At 33.1% G+C, this 14,478-nt stretch overlaps 1 protein-coding gene across 1 annotated transcript; it reads right to left on the bottom strand.

Moving 5' to 3' along the window:
• Positions 1 to 8,521: 8,521 nt before the first annotated feature.
• On the bottom strand, positions 8,522 to 14,314 carry LOC106134093 (protein abrupt). The gene is made up of 6 exons (XM_013334054.2): positions 14,171 to 14,314; positions 13,890 to 14,094; positions 13,565 to 13,741; positions 12,668 to 13,015; positions 11,882 to 12,032; positions 8,522 to 10,816 (listed from the first exon to the last, which is right to left on the bottom strand). Exons 2-6 carry the CDS (start codon positions 14,067 to 14,069, stop codon positions 10,251 to 10,253), a joined length of 1,422 nt encoding a protein of 473 aa, XP_013189508.2. The 5' UTR covers positions 14,070 to 14,094; positions 14,171 to 14,314; the 3' UTR covers positions 8,522 to 10,250.
• Between the last annotated feature and the right edge of the window lie 164 nt (positions 14,315 to 14,478).

The following is a 14,478-nucleotide window of genomic DNA, read 5'->3' as shown; positions in this document are numbered from 1 at the left end:
GTGTTTTTTTGCAAAAAAATATATTTAACCTAAATGAAGCAGCACCGTGTTTTTCGACACTAACAGACCAGCATGGAAGCTTGCACTAGATGAATGGCTATTCCCTTAGTTGCCTTTTGTGACATCTATGGAAAAGAGATAGAGTGGTCCTATTAAATTACCGGAAACCACCCGACTGAAGTAGCCTAGATCGTCAAAAATTAAATGGGAATTATTTAAGTTTATATTTATGATTCTACTACTCGTACTTCTGCTACGGAACTGCATACATATGTGCGTACATATAGTCACGTCTATATCCTTTGCAGGGTAGAAGAACCAACAGTCTCGAAAAGACTGCAAGGCCACATTCAGCTGAATGGCTTCATTATGTAATTGAGATTCAAAAAGTAACAGGTTGCTAGCACATCGCCTAGAAGAGGAATTCCAACTTTATACGCCTATCATTTAGTTGCCTTTTTATGATATTCATGGGAGTGGTTCTATTCGAAAGTGACGGAAATACAAGGCGTGGGATAACTTCAACTTGTTTTCTAAATAAAAGAATATATTTTTTTACGAGAATGTATCCTGTCCGTAGGATAATTAAGAAAGTGGTTATTCAGGCTTGGTAGATACAGTCAACTGCAACCCCTATGATTTCAATGTGCTGTGTATCTGCCACTGATTATACCTACAAGCAGACAATTACTTATCACGCTTTTTTACTTGAATGACCGTCGCTAAACGTCGCATCGCATCAACGTCTAACGTTCACGTTTTTTATTTAGTCTCGTGCCTAACTTCGGGTTTTGTTACTCGCACTGTAAACAAGCGTACTTCAACCATAACTAGTGTCTGAAACGCCCTGTAGATGTAACGGACATGCGCACAGAAGCCGGAGACTGAGGGGTTTAATTTGAATGAAACGCTCGGTGATACAGTCACCAAGTTTTAGAAGACTTCTCTCGAAAGTTTCATTTGTATTTTATCCCAGTGATGACTTTCGTAAAATCAGATGAATGAAGAAAGAAGAAAATGAATACTTACCTATAAATTTTGCAATTAAATAAAGTTTTGGTCGTATTGATTGACATTGCTTCTATTTCGTCATAGCAGATCGACGTATTCCTGATTTCATTATCAGCTGTTGGCTTCCAGGCACGTAATCAGCCGAAGACAGCATAATATAAAAGCCGTGAAGAACCCGGGTAGGGATTTACACACATGTCATGAACTTATTTGATAAATTTTTATAACAGTCATAAGATGTCAATTGCAACATCGGTTTGCAATTCCTGAGTTAATATTAAATTAAACTTTATCAATATAAAATTTTATTTCAAAGGGCACTAGTAATTCTACCAACTCCAAAGCGTTGGAGCATTCCAAAGATGAAATTAATAAGTAATACGTTCGTTAGCACTCCGTTCCGAGATGGCACTACTAGTCTACTGGGAATTGAACCCCGGAACATTTGGCCAGCTTGAATACGGGCAGCCAAGTTTCAACATGATGCCAAGTTTCATATTTCTCCTTATTTATTCAGATATATGATGATGATACGGTGCCAAAGTCACTCTATGGTATAACCCAAATGCGTATATTTAAATAACTTAGATCCATGATTATTTGAGCATAATTTTCCGGTGTAAAATAAAATAACAATTGTGTGTCTTTCTGTAAATAAAGTTCGGAATGAAACAAAAAAACTAATATCAAAATCACTTATAAAAAGTGAATGACAATTACCCAAGATAGGTTGTTAAAAGGCAGACAAAGTTAGATAGAAAGCAGTTTTATTATCCTTTTTGGGTAACTCCGAACTTCGATGCTGCTGGGAATGCATTCAGGAATCGCTTTGAAGAGAGAGATTCATTCATACTTATTATTTCTTTAAAAAACACAATGTTTACGGCTAATTTCGATACCTAAATTAATTTATTGCACAACAGTTTCACTACATACTCGTAAGCGCAAAATAATAGTAATACACCGCAACGAACGAGCGTGATATCGACGTTTCAGCATTTTGAACCACCCAACTAGTAAATCTTAGTAAGTAGTTTCGCAAAATTATTTCGCGAATTCAATATGTCGTATAATTAATTCACTTTTTTTTTATTTTATGCAACTATTACTGATCTACCGACCTTATATCGCTAATAAACTAATAAATCTAACATTTCTTGCATGATTCTCTATATCAATGAATAGATAATATAGATAACAATATCCTTATTCTTGGCAAGTGGAAAGAGGTAGTCTCTGCCTACCCCTCCGGGAAAGAGGCGTGATTTTATGTATGTATGTATGTATTCTCTATATCCAAATTTTTAAACAGTAAACAAATATCAAAAATATACGAGTAAGTACCTACCTATTAGAAAAGCTTCAAATAGGAATATAATTGTACAGGATAAACTTCGTAAAGTAGTTTATCACACATAGCGAAAACTACCAGCAGATCGTTACTGTTTTTAAACTAAATAAAAATGGAATTAGCATAAGTACCTACCTAATCCATAAACTTTAAAAACTATATTTGAAAAATATATCTAATCGACGACAATTTTCTGCCGCCAAATTTAAGTTTTGTACAAATATAATATATTCGATAATGTGTTCTAATATATGTTGGGTAGTAGAGAAACCAGGCGGGTTATCATGCAGATTGCGGCGAATCAATAGGGGCGCTCGGCCACTGACGGCGGATGACGATCAATAGCGTCCCAGCGGAGCTGTCTCTGCATTAAGGGGCTTCCACGGCGCCCTTACACCTACCCGCAACCTACCTACTCTGTGTACAGTCAACAGTACATGGAACTAGCTAAATCGATATAGAGGATTAAAAAACCATTTAAAAAAAAAACAAAGAAATATGGCAATTAATAAGATGACAAAAATTATGAAGGGATCGTGGCAAGTAGAAAGATTTTGTCTCTGCCTGCCCGTCCGGGAAATAGGCGCAATTTTATGTATGTACCTATATGTATTTCAGAATAACTGTTGGTAGAACATGGGACGCAAAATATATTGTGTCGTATGAATTTATGCAAAGTGACGTCAGCTGATCGCTCAAGTTGTTTGAGAAGTTGATCAGATTCATAAACTTTTGACTGGTCTCTAGAAAGTCACTCGTATTACCGATTCACAACCAGACAACAAACGTATAGCCATTACTATCTACTTTTTACGCGGGCAAAACTACGGGCAGAATTTAAGTAGTTCTTTGTAATAATGTAAATTATTACCGCGACATAAGAGCCCATGTAGGGTAGTGTCATATTGTGATGAGGTTGACTGTCCCACATTCATGCAACTAATGTGAATGCTTACAACGAGAATATTAGGTAATACGTTAGCATTGTAAATATTGTATTTTACAAGGTAAACAATTTGAAATTCTTCTATATCTTCTCTATAGTATACCGTCGCCATTGTTGTGAGTGCCGATTTGTTAGCAAAAATTAAAACAAAACATAGGTGTTTGTTAAATGTAGGATGCTACATGCGGTGCGGATAGATTAAATTAAAATAGTATAAAAAATATAGTAAAATATTAGTTTTACTTTTTTCATTAAATCTTAACATTTTCATAAACATGTCACCATATGGTCACACATACCTAATTCAAAATTAATTGATATATGTTTCCGCCATAATTAGAAATGAACTACTGGAATTAATGGATCTGTTGTGTTAATTTTGTCAATTGCGAATATAAGAAAAAATAGTGTTAGGTACTACATAAGTTACTAGACCACCGTCGACAGTCAGATAATTTTCTTTAAAAACAATGGTATTTTGAATTTCCCGCATATTATAATAAATAGTATGAACTTGGTATGTTCGTGGACAGGGGCACTGGAAACGTCGTATCCCGGAAAACAATCCCGTAAGAAGAGAAGGTTCTATTCTAATGAAAGTGATGGGCTTCCTTTATTAATAACCTACTTAAACTTAAAAAAGGGTCGTTTCATTGGCCACTACAACAGTTCTACCATTATGCTAATAAGAATATATTTCAATGGCACCCTAATAGTTAATCCAAAGGACCTTAGGCAGGATCACAGATTCATAACATATGTATGATATATTTTTTATATATTTTGCCTTGATCAAAAAAAGTTTATTGCGCAATTTCAATTTCATGTGAGTTCGGTTGCTCACTTTCAAAATCAAAAAATCAAAATCAAAAATGTTTTATTTTCTGAAACAGATAATGATCTTATAACTAGGTGTTGGAGTCTCCTTTTAAGCTATCAAAAGATGCCTGTGTCAGGAGGCTCCGCTCCTCTTATTAACATAACAGTAATTATGATCTAGTTACTTGTATTGAATTACAAAAAAATAAATAAAATCAACTAAGAATACAAAAACTTATTATTAAGCAACCACATAATCCATGAACAGTTCCGCTTCAGAATAGGTAAGATTCAATAGCCATCTATTTAGAATATCTTTTACAACATATTGAGGTTTTGAGTATATTTCTAGTTGTTTGTTAGCTTTGTTGTATAGATAACAAGACCGTTTATCATATTGAATACTGGCAAAATGGGTTTTTGTAATTGGTAACTCAACGACATTATGTTTTCGTCTCTTCCTTAACTTTTCAGGATCATACAATACGGTTTTATGCTTCTTAAGGAGCAGCTGTAGAATATATAATTTTCTGACTGATAGTAAATTACTCAATTTATATAGCGCTTCGGTAGAAAAACGACTTTTTTTAAAGAACATTACTTTTAATAGTCTTCTTTGAGCTATCTCTACTTCTAAGAATCGAGTTTTATACGCACCTCCCCACACTGGTATGCAATAGATAATAATAGACTGGACTAGAGATGTATACACAGTAGTTAATATATTTTTAGGTGTTTTGGAATCATTGATTAAAGTGGTTTTAGGGGTTATATATCTCAAACTCTTGAATAGCCAAATAAGCTTCCTGATTCTCGAGGAAATGAGTTCTATTTGAGGATACCAGGACAACCTTTGATCCAATATAACACCCAGGTATTTCACCTGTGTCATTTTATCAATAGCTGGGCAATTACATTGATTTGTAGATATAATGTTACATGAGTGAATTTTAATTTTGAAGTCGTTACTAGGCTGGGAAGCATTGATTATAGAAAAACACACATAATTAGTTTTTTTCGTATTTAGTGTGAGAAGATTATTTTTTAGCCACTTAGCTACTGTTGACATGCCCTTTTCAGTTTCTTCCTTGACACTCATCCAAGATTCTGCTCTAAAAACGATTGCAGTATCGTCAGCGTATGAGAAAACTTTTGCATTTTTCATTTTTTTATTACAAAGATCGTTTATGTAAAGCAGAAACAGAGTCGGGCCAAGGACACTACCTTGAGGCACGCCAAACGATAAGCCAACTTCCTCACTACAAGTCCCTTCGAGCCTTACTTTCTGTTTCCTATTTGATAAATAATCTATAAAAATGGACAGCTGTTTACCACGCATCCCTAGCCTTTCAAGTTTTTTAATAAGGATGGGAATAGATACGGTGTCAAAGGCATTTTTTAAGTCTATAAATACAGTAAGGCATTTATCGCCTCTATCTAATGTTTCGGAGATTATAGAAGTTAAGGATTTTACAGCATCCTCAGTGGATACGCCTTGTCTAAAACCAAATTGATTAGAAGAAATTATATTAAATTTTGCTAAATAATTAAGAAGTCTTTTATTTAATAACTTTTCTAAAATTTTTGAAATAACTGGTAGAATTGAAATAGGCCTATAGTTACCTATATCCTCTCTATCACCACCTTTGTGTATAGGAATAGTAATAGATTTTTTTAAAAGGTCAGGAAAGGTACCAGTGATAAAGCAGCGATTTGCAAGGTGAGTTATTATGGGAATGATCAGGTTTTTTATATATTTTATGTATTTTGTTGAAATGTTGTCCCAACCAGGAGCACTTTCTGATTTTAGGCTCATAATAATGCTGTTTATTTCATCATTATCAGTTGGTAGCAAAACAAATGATTGCTGCAGAGAAGGTAGACTGTTTATATAGTTATTTAGGTCTGTTTTGTCACTGTTATCTGATATTTTCTTAGCAAGTCGTTTTCCTATTGTAGAAAAATATTCGTTAACAAAGTTTGCTGATTCAGTAGGTGTTGTTTTTAAATTAAGTAATTCTGAATTAGGTTTAGATTTTTTGTTAGTGTGAGTAATTGATTTTATGGTTTTCCAAAGCATTTTATTGTCCTTTAAGGATTCAGATAGCAGTTTTCTTTCATATTTACGCTTTAGTTTTTTCAGTAGGTTGTTGCAAAAGTTCCTATACCGGGTGTATGTAATTTTTAAAACTGCATCGAATGGATTGTCTCTTGATTTTTTTTGTAATGAATTTCGATTTCTGATACATCTCAGTAGACCCGGTGTTATCCAGGGTTTTAATACGCGTTTGCTACTAGGAATATTAATGGTTTCTGTATTATATTTTATGGAGTCAATGAGTTTTTCTATAAGCGTATGCGTGATAAAATAAGGGTCGTCACTAAAAAGGAGATCAGACAGCTGTGTTTCTTGCAGGTATTTTAAAGCCATCTCGAAGTTTAAGTTAGTTTTAGTCTTTAAGGCATTTGTTGTGAGTTTAGATTTAGATATTTTTAGAAACGTTGTTGCATGATCTGTAATAGTAGTATTCAAGACCGCTATAAAGGCTGATACTTTATTATTATTAATTTTTAACATAAAATGGTCTATACACGAATTCGTTACTGGCCTAGTTATTATTGTATGCCCGGGTAGTATACCGTACGCAGATAGCATGTCGAGATAATGAATTCTGTTTTTGGTCTTATGGGGTGGTTCTAAGGGTTTTGATAAAATATTAATATTTATGTCTCCCGCAATAATAACGTTTTTATTAGTGTTAAGTGAATCCAAATGGGTACTAAGAGAGTTTGTGAAATCTTCTGTATTTTTATTCGACGGTGATCGATAGATACATAGTACCAAATTATTAAATATTTCCAGCTGTAAGCATGATGCTCCTAATAATTTTATTTCTTTGACTTTACTGTTAATATTATCTTTAATGTAAACCACCACACCGTCATTTTGGTTGAGTAGATTTGTGGTAAAATAAGAATTATAATTATTTAGTGTAGGTAACGGTTTACTGGTGTCAAGACGACATTCCGTAAACAATAACACATCCGGTAGAAAGTTCAGTTGGGCAATGTTTGCTAAGAAATCGTCAAAATTACAATAAATACTTCTAATATTTTGTGAGAAGATGGTAAAATCTGATTTATTTATATTACAATACTTAATAAGGTCATTTGTATCACATTGTACAGATCGAGCTGGGTTTAGATTATCTATATCATTAATTGTATTTACCAACTTATTCATGTTGGGTTCTTAACAAAAACACTTTTATGTACCGCGAGCTGGGTTATTTTAGTTAATAGGTATTGACAAATAAACACGCACTCAACTATTCTGTAATCCCTGAATTTATCACTACACAATGTTGACCCAGGATATTTTACGTAGAAAGCTGAAAGTTTATATAGTAAGCTAAGATTAGTTAATTTCTTGTACATAGCATTTGCATATTTTTGTAGGAATATAATTGGTTTAATTGTTAAGAAGTTATAAGTTACTAATGTGAGACAAATATAATTGTTATGATATATATCTATAACGTAACATAGCAATATAAGTAAAAGTGACTTTTGGTTGCGCTGTGAAACAGATGCGTTGTAACCTAATTCAGTCTTGATGTTGATTGATATATAAAATAATTTATGAATACTATTTGAATTGTACAGAAAATGAGTATGATTATGTAGAATTCTCAAATGTGCCAGTATACAAGTGAACTGATTTTGTAGAATATTCTTTGTATATGAGAACAGATATGTGGCAATACGTCGTGTGCTTTGCACACGGACATGTCTTAAGTTAACCAGTACAATAAAAATTAATGCTACACATTGCAAAAAATAAGCAACCGATATTCCCTTACAACAGTCATAACACAAAAAAGTATACGTAAGTAGTCACTTGTCAATGTACAGTTGTTGGATATGACCTTCATTCTTAATATGAATAACTTCCGATTCAGTATTCAGTCTAAGGTATATACGACCGAAGGAAGACCAGCAGAATCTATATTTTTTAGAAGACGCGAGCTCCCGCGCGAGGAAAAATAGGCGCGCAGCCTTCGCGGTAAGATGTTCCGTAATGTACACAGGGGTGTCCTCCGATGTGCGGAAACCCAGATGTTTGGCGCAGATCTTAGTCTTTTGTTTCGTGTTGAAGAAGACTTTAGACAATATGTATGTAGAAATCATTTAATTAATGAATATACTTACATATGGATTATTTCAGCATCAATCTGTAGGTAACTAAGGAATATTTTTTTAAGAAAAATCTTTATTCTAGATTATTTCAGAAACGAAGCTACATACAAATTTACCAGACGTCTATAAGGATTGTTGTAAATAAAAAAAAATCAATACGAAGCATAAAATTTATTTTAAACATAATTTAAAATGTAAATTTTGTAAAATTCTGAATAAAATATTCAACAACTTATTTAGGTACGTAAATATTTATCTTTTTACTAAAGGCTCTAAGTTTAAATAAATCTAACATTATTCTCATAGTTTCTTATGAATCTAGGACGACATTATACTTCGCTAATGGCATTCGACACATTGGAGTAGATCTATCAATAGAAAAGATATGAGATAACAAAATTTGCACACTTAATGATCTAACAAAATATAATTTAATTACAAAAATTAATGAAGACTAAAGTACACTTAAACACAAAAACTGGTAACTTGCGGTAGAAACAGTATACCATTAAAAAGAACCGATTTGGCACAGGTTTAACTGAAATGTAAAAAAACACATCCGATTCGCCTCCTTCAATGTTTATTGAAAACTGTGATTATTAAAACGCGCAGTTCAATTACATATATGAAATGTATAATTATGAGGAGGCTTAATTATCACTTGCGCTGAGGATAAACTAAAGCAAAAAAAAATTAATTATTCTAAACATTTCGGCGCGCCCCGGATTATTAGTTTAAAAAGTTGTCATACGAAGTAGGGAAAGAAAAGGATATTGAATTTTGATACAATACGCATGACAGAATTTAAACAATACTGATAAACAACTTTTTATGGACTTTGTCTGCACAATATTAACCAAAAATAATATAATACAATAACTTAACCCTTGATTTTTTTATTTAAGCATCAAGCTTGAGGAACACCAATGACGAATTTTGGCAATTTTCAAGAATTAGTAACTTCTCCCAATCATAACAAAATCCAGAACGTCTTATTATTTACATATCCTGAGTTTCAAATAAGAAACCATTCTGATATATTTTCACAAAAAAATGTTTTTATATAAATATTTATATCAAAGTAATAAATATAGGCACTCTCTTGAACTAATGTATTTTTAGACTTAAATAATGTATAAATAAATTGTCTTGTTTGAATTTAATACTTGTACAATTCGCTTGTTTCATTGACCGTCTATAAATACCTATGAACGACATTGGTCACAATTATAAACTAACCATATTCCTATAAGAATTTATTTCTTAGCACCAATTGTTAAAGAAATGGATTCAAATTCTGGTAACACGATACTTTGCTCTTTAATTTTACACCATTAGGTATCTAAATAACTGGTAACTAAAAAAATATGAAATAAACTTAATAATAAATATATAAACCACCTGTAAAGACTGTTGTACTATTTGTACATACTTTTTATAAACAATTTTAATTTTATCGAAACTATTACATCCTACGAAGTAATCATTTCAGTTCCAAATGTACATTTTGATATCTATAACTACTAATATCATTCATAACAACTTAAATATAAATAGGTATATGTATTTCTTCAATATTTTATATTTTATAATAATAAAGGCACAACATATTTTTTCATAGTCCATGTTAACTCATGGTGAATTCACATCCCTTGCAAACAAACTTCTTTAAGATAATATTTCTACTTTAGTGTTATGAATTTTTAGTTAATTTATTCTTTTCAATAATTAAATTAAACCACGAATAGATCACAATATTGCATAGCTCAGCTCATAAGTGATTTTACAAAGATAATATATAGTATATATTATATACATACATATACATTCATCATTAATGTAACTTGAGAGTGTGAATACACCATAACCAAATTCTCTCCAATCTGGCTGAGAATGGAGCCAAGGCACAATTACTTTTCATTATTAATTCCTCTGACCATGACTTGACCACATATGCTCCTTGAACGTCTCTCGCATAGTGAACGACCTTGGACAGAGGTAACAACACAGCCTGTTAGTTAAATCTGAATGCATTAACCGCACATGGTACTTGAGCGCCGATTGATTGGAATATTTCATTCCACAGTGTGGACAGTCCCCACATATCGCGGCATGGTTGGACTGATGCGAAACTCCTTGCGATGTTGAAGCACCTCCCAAAACAGGAACATTAGACATACTGGCCAGTAGTAAAAGCGTTTGAGATTGATCTTGTGAAAAAGTATTATCAGAATCGGACTCTTGCTGTTCCGATAATAATACTTCTGGCTCATATTCCATGTCAGATTTGGGCGACTGTTTCTCGGGTTTTACTAATGTTTCTTCGGAACTCGTATTTTTCAGGGGACTTTTAGTGACAGCATTAGTGTAGATTACAGTGTCAGTTGCAATCTCCTTAGGTCGGATTGCATGTGTGTCAGAAACCACAATGGTCCCTTTCTTGGAGGAAGAGTTGTTGGCACTAATATCTCCTTTTGATGGATTGATACCTGAAATAACAGAAATTTCATTTGAATAATATACAAGAAATAAACCAAAATTGAATACTTCATTGGTAAGCATAATTGGTACTAAATCTCCTTTTCTTTCACACTTTTTACAGGCCTTTAAATTCTGCTTTATACTAAACAACATTCTAACTTCGAGGCTAACTCAATCCCAGTGATTTCTTAAATATAAATTCAATTTCAATTTCAAAAGCCTTTATTGCTGACTTACAGATTTACAATTACACATATACAACAGTTATAATAAAAACACATCAGTCTCCATCAGAGTATCGTTTAGACACAAAGGCCTCCTCCAGATCTTTCCACTTTTTACAGTCCCTTGTGAGCCTCACCCACAAGGCACCTGCGGTATGTCGTATACTATCTGCCCATCTCCTTCTCTGTCGACCTCTCCTAATTGTTCCACATCTTGGGGTCCAGTCTGTGATCGATAGTGTCCATTTCAGCACTTTGCCACGCATATTTTTCTTAAGAACAATTGCAATTTCTGCCAACAGAGCCCTTTGGACCAGACAAAGTGGAGAGAAAAGTCAGAATGCAAACCTAATGTCAGACAGACAATCATTATTTGAAAACACTAGACCCCAAAGAATGAAGGCAGAAGGTGCAACAGCGAAAAAGAATTTAGGTTGTAATTTCTTTATGTTATAATGTGCATGTAGTTTTGTCAGTACAAGGTTATGCAACTAGTTTTTATGTTGATGATTTTTGTACATGAATTATTATAATGCCATCAAAAACATCTTGTAAAAAATCCAAGCTCAGTCTTCCTACCGTAAAAAGTTGTGAGATCCAGGACCTTCTGCCTAAGTTATTACATAAGTAATTATCATGCCAATATTAAAAATATTTTACGTTTTAAAATAGATCGACATGGACATCACATGATTTGATTATTAGTATGTATAGTATCACACTACACAGCACGACAAGCCAGCAAACGAAGTCCTCATCAAAGTCCAAGTCCAGTCCAGACAACTGTTGGCAAATTGAATAAATACAAAAAAAGAATAATGGTTATCACTGCTTATTATGTAAATTTACCTGATAAAAGTGATCTGGCAAGCATACTGTTCTCGTAATCTGGTAGTCCATCGTCATCAGAATTCAATGGAGGTCCTGCCGGTGGAGATTCATCATCATCAAGCCTTTCTGTTTTCACAATCACTGGTATATTATCTGTCTGAATATTTACCTAAAATAATAAAACAAATGTTTCATAAAAAGTAAAAACATAAATCATATTATGTTCTACTTATATCAATGAGAAAATTTATGGAAGTGTGGTTGTTTATTTTTCTTTCACATTTCTACTGGACAGATTTTGGTGAAATTTATAGTGAAACTAGCTGTCCCGGCAAACATTGCTTTGCATTCTGTGGGTATGAAAAATAGATGTTGGCCAATTCTCGGACCTAGTCAATATGCTCACAAATTTCATAAGAATCAGTCAAGCCATTTCGGAGGAGTACGGGAACAAACTTTGTGACACAAGAATTTTAGCTACTATATCTTAATAAAGAAGACAGAAGCATAACAATGGAGGGTCCAACTAGGAACACTCAAGAGAACAAACAAAAGATAGAAATAAATCATTCATCACTAGTGCTAGTCTTTATCTAAAGTGAGTTAAGTTGAGTAAAGAGTGATGTAAAAACAGCAATGCCTAAATATAAATATACAGCATGTAACTAAAGGGTCCCTTTTCTGTTACATGCTGTATAAATACAAAACTCTTTAATTACTCACAAACAATACACAGCAAAATAACCAACTTATTATGACACTGAAATTTGTATTGTTGAGTATAGGAAATCAATTACTCTGTACCTGAGGTAATGTCGTTGTTTTTCCATTTGCAGTAATAATTGGTATTTCAACTTTACCATCAGCTTTTTTGTCTATATTGTTCTCAGGAATAAATACAGAATTTTCAGATTTACTTGACTGTGATATATTATTTTTAGCTGGTATATCACAATTTTCTATAGTCTTGTTCTTTTTGTGGGTGGTCTCTCCAATTGTAACATCATTTGGTTTATCTGAAGTGCTGCATCTTCTTTTTTTTAATGCTGGCAATTTAGCCTCCTTGTGGCCAGATGATATGTGTGGCTTGGAGGAAATTGTTAGTTGTGTATACAATTTGTTGGTAGGGTTAGGTGACATAAAATTCTCTTTCTGAAAAAACAAAGTTATAATTATTTTTAAACAACTAGTTTTGAACTCAGTACCATATTGATACACTGATGAGTTAATAACATTTGTTAGTTCTGATTTTGCATTAAAAAATGCCAGGTACCTATATGCCTGATCACTTCATAGGCTGTCATAAGACAACAATCATAAGTTATCAGTAAGTCAAGTGCCTGTAAAAAAATCATGGAGTGATTCCATATCTACCACTTACACACTGATTCCATTGTAGGGAAAATATTCAATATAAGTAAAATATTTTATGAATAGAGACATGGTTGAATTATGTTTGCTTTTGGTTTCTAAATGTGTAATCCACTTAGGGTCCAAGGGATAAAGCTTTGGCAAGGGTTTACCAACTAGCTGCCTACCCAAGTGGATCTGAGAATTTTGTTGCACTTTTAATTAAATAATCCAGTGGTAGTAATATTTTTCTACTCTGCCAAGAACCAAACAAAGTCCACATTTGATTTAGGTGTAGGTAGTGTTTCACAAAATATTGACAAAAAATTAAAAACATGACCACATAATCACCTGTTGTGTCACACCAGTGAGGCCTTTTACTTGAAGCAAAGCTGCTGTGTGTAAGAATGATGACAGCTTACTCTCTTCTATGAATACTTCACCTTGGTACATGTATGATAACAAGCTCACAATATCATCCGCAGATACATCTTTCAATATTATAACTGGATGTTGACATGGATTTTCCTGCAACGAAAACATTGATTGTTTTGAATTATATTCCCATTGAAAGTCAGTATTATATGAATATGGCATAACTCGGTTAGTAAATGACCTAATACTGTATACAGTATAAGCATAAAGTCGAAGGTTATTAATGTCCCGAGTCATTCACCTTGAACACATTCCTGAAGTACGGACTGCACGCGGACAGTATGACTTTGTGGGCCTTGATGTTTCTGCCTTCGCAAGTGAGAGTAACATCGACCAAATCTTCTGAGCATTTCAAGGAATCCAAGGCACTCACTATATTTGTTTGGAAGTTGTTCCAACGTAAACAAAACTGATCTGCCATTACTTTATTGTTTTAGATAAAAATCCTGGAAAATAAAACGTTTTGACAATCCACGACAAACTTTTTATGCAAAGTAGACGTTCCATAAATATATGACCAACCTGTTCTATTAAACACATCACAAAATGAAAAATCATTAGTATTTTTGGCAAAAGTTAGGTTCCCAGTGAATTATTTTTTATAAAAATGCACAAAAATGCAATGCATGACCTCCATTGACTTGACACTTTCTTTCACTTTCTGCATTTGTGTGTGTGAGTGATTTGTCTATTCCACTTTGACCTGAATTTGTCTATGACGATCGAGAGGGTCACTGACGTAAAGATATAACTACAAAATATAACGGTGGTCGATTAAGTTCAAATGGAATTTTAAATCCTCACAAGGGCTTATTTCAACAAATGTATTT

This window comes from Amyelois transitella, chromosome 7 (assembly GCF_032362555.1).
Source record: "Amyelois transitella isolate CPQ chromosome 7, ilAmyTran1.1, whole genome shotgun sequence".
NCBI lineage: Eukaryota > Metazoa > Arthropoda > Insecta > Lepidoptera > Pyralidae > Amyelois > Amyelois transitella.
Note: the sequence above shows the minus strand (reverse complement) of the source record. Positions and strands in the feature narration are given on the sequence as shown.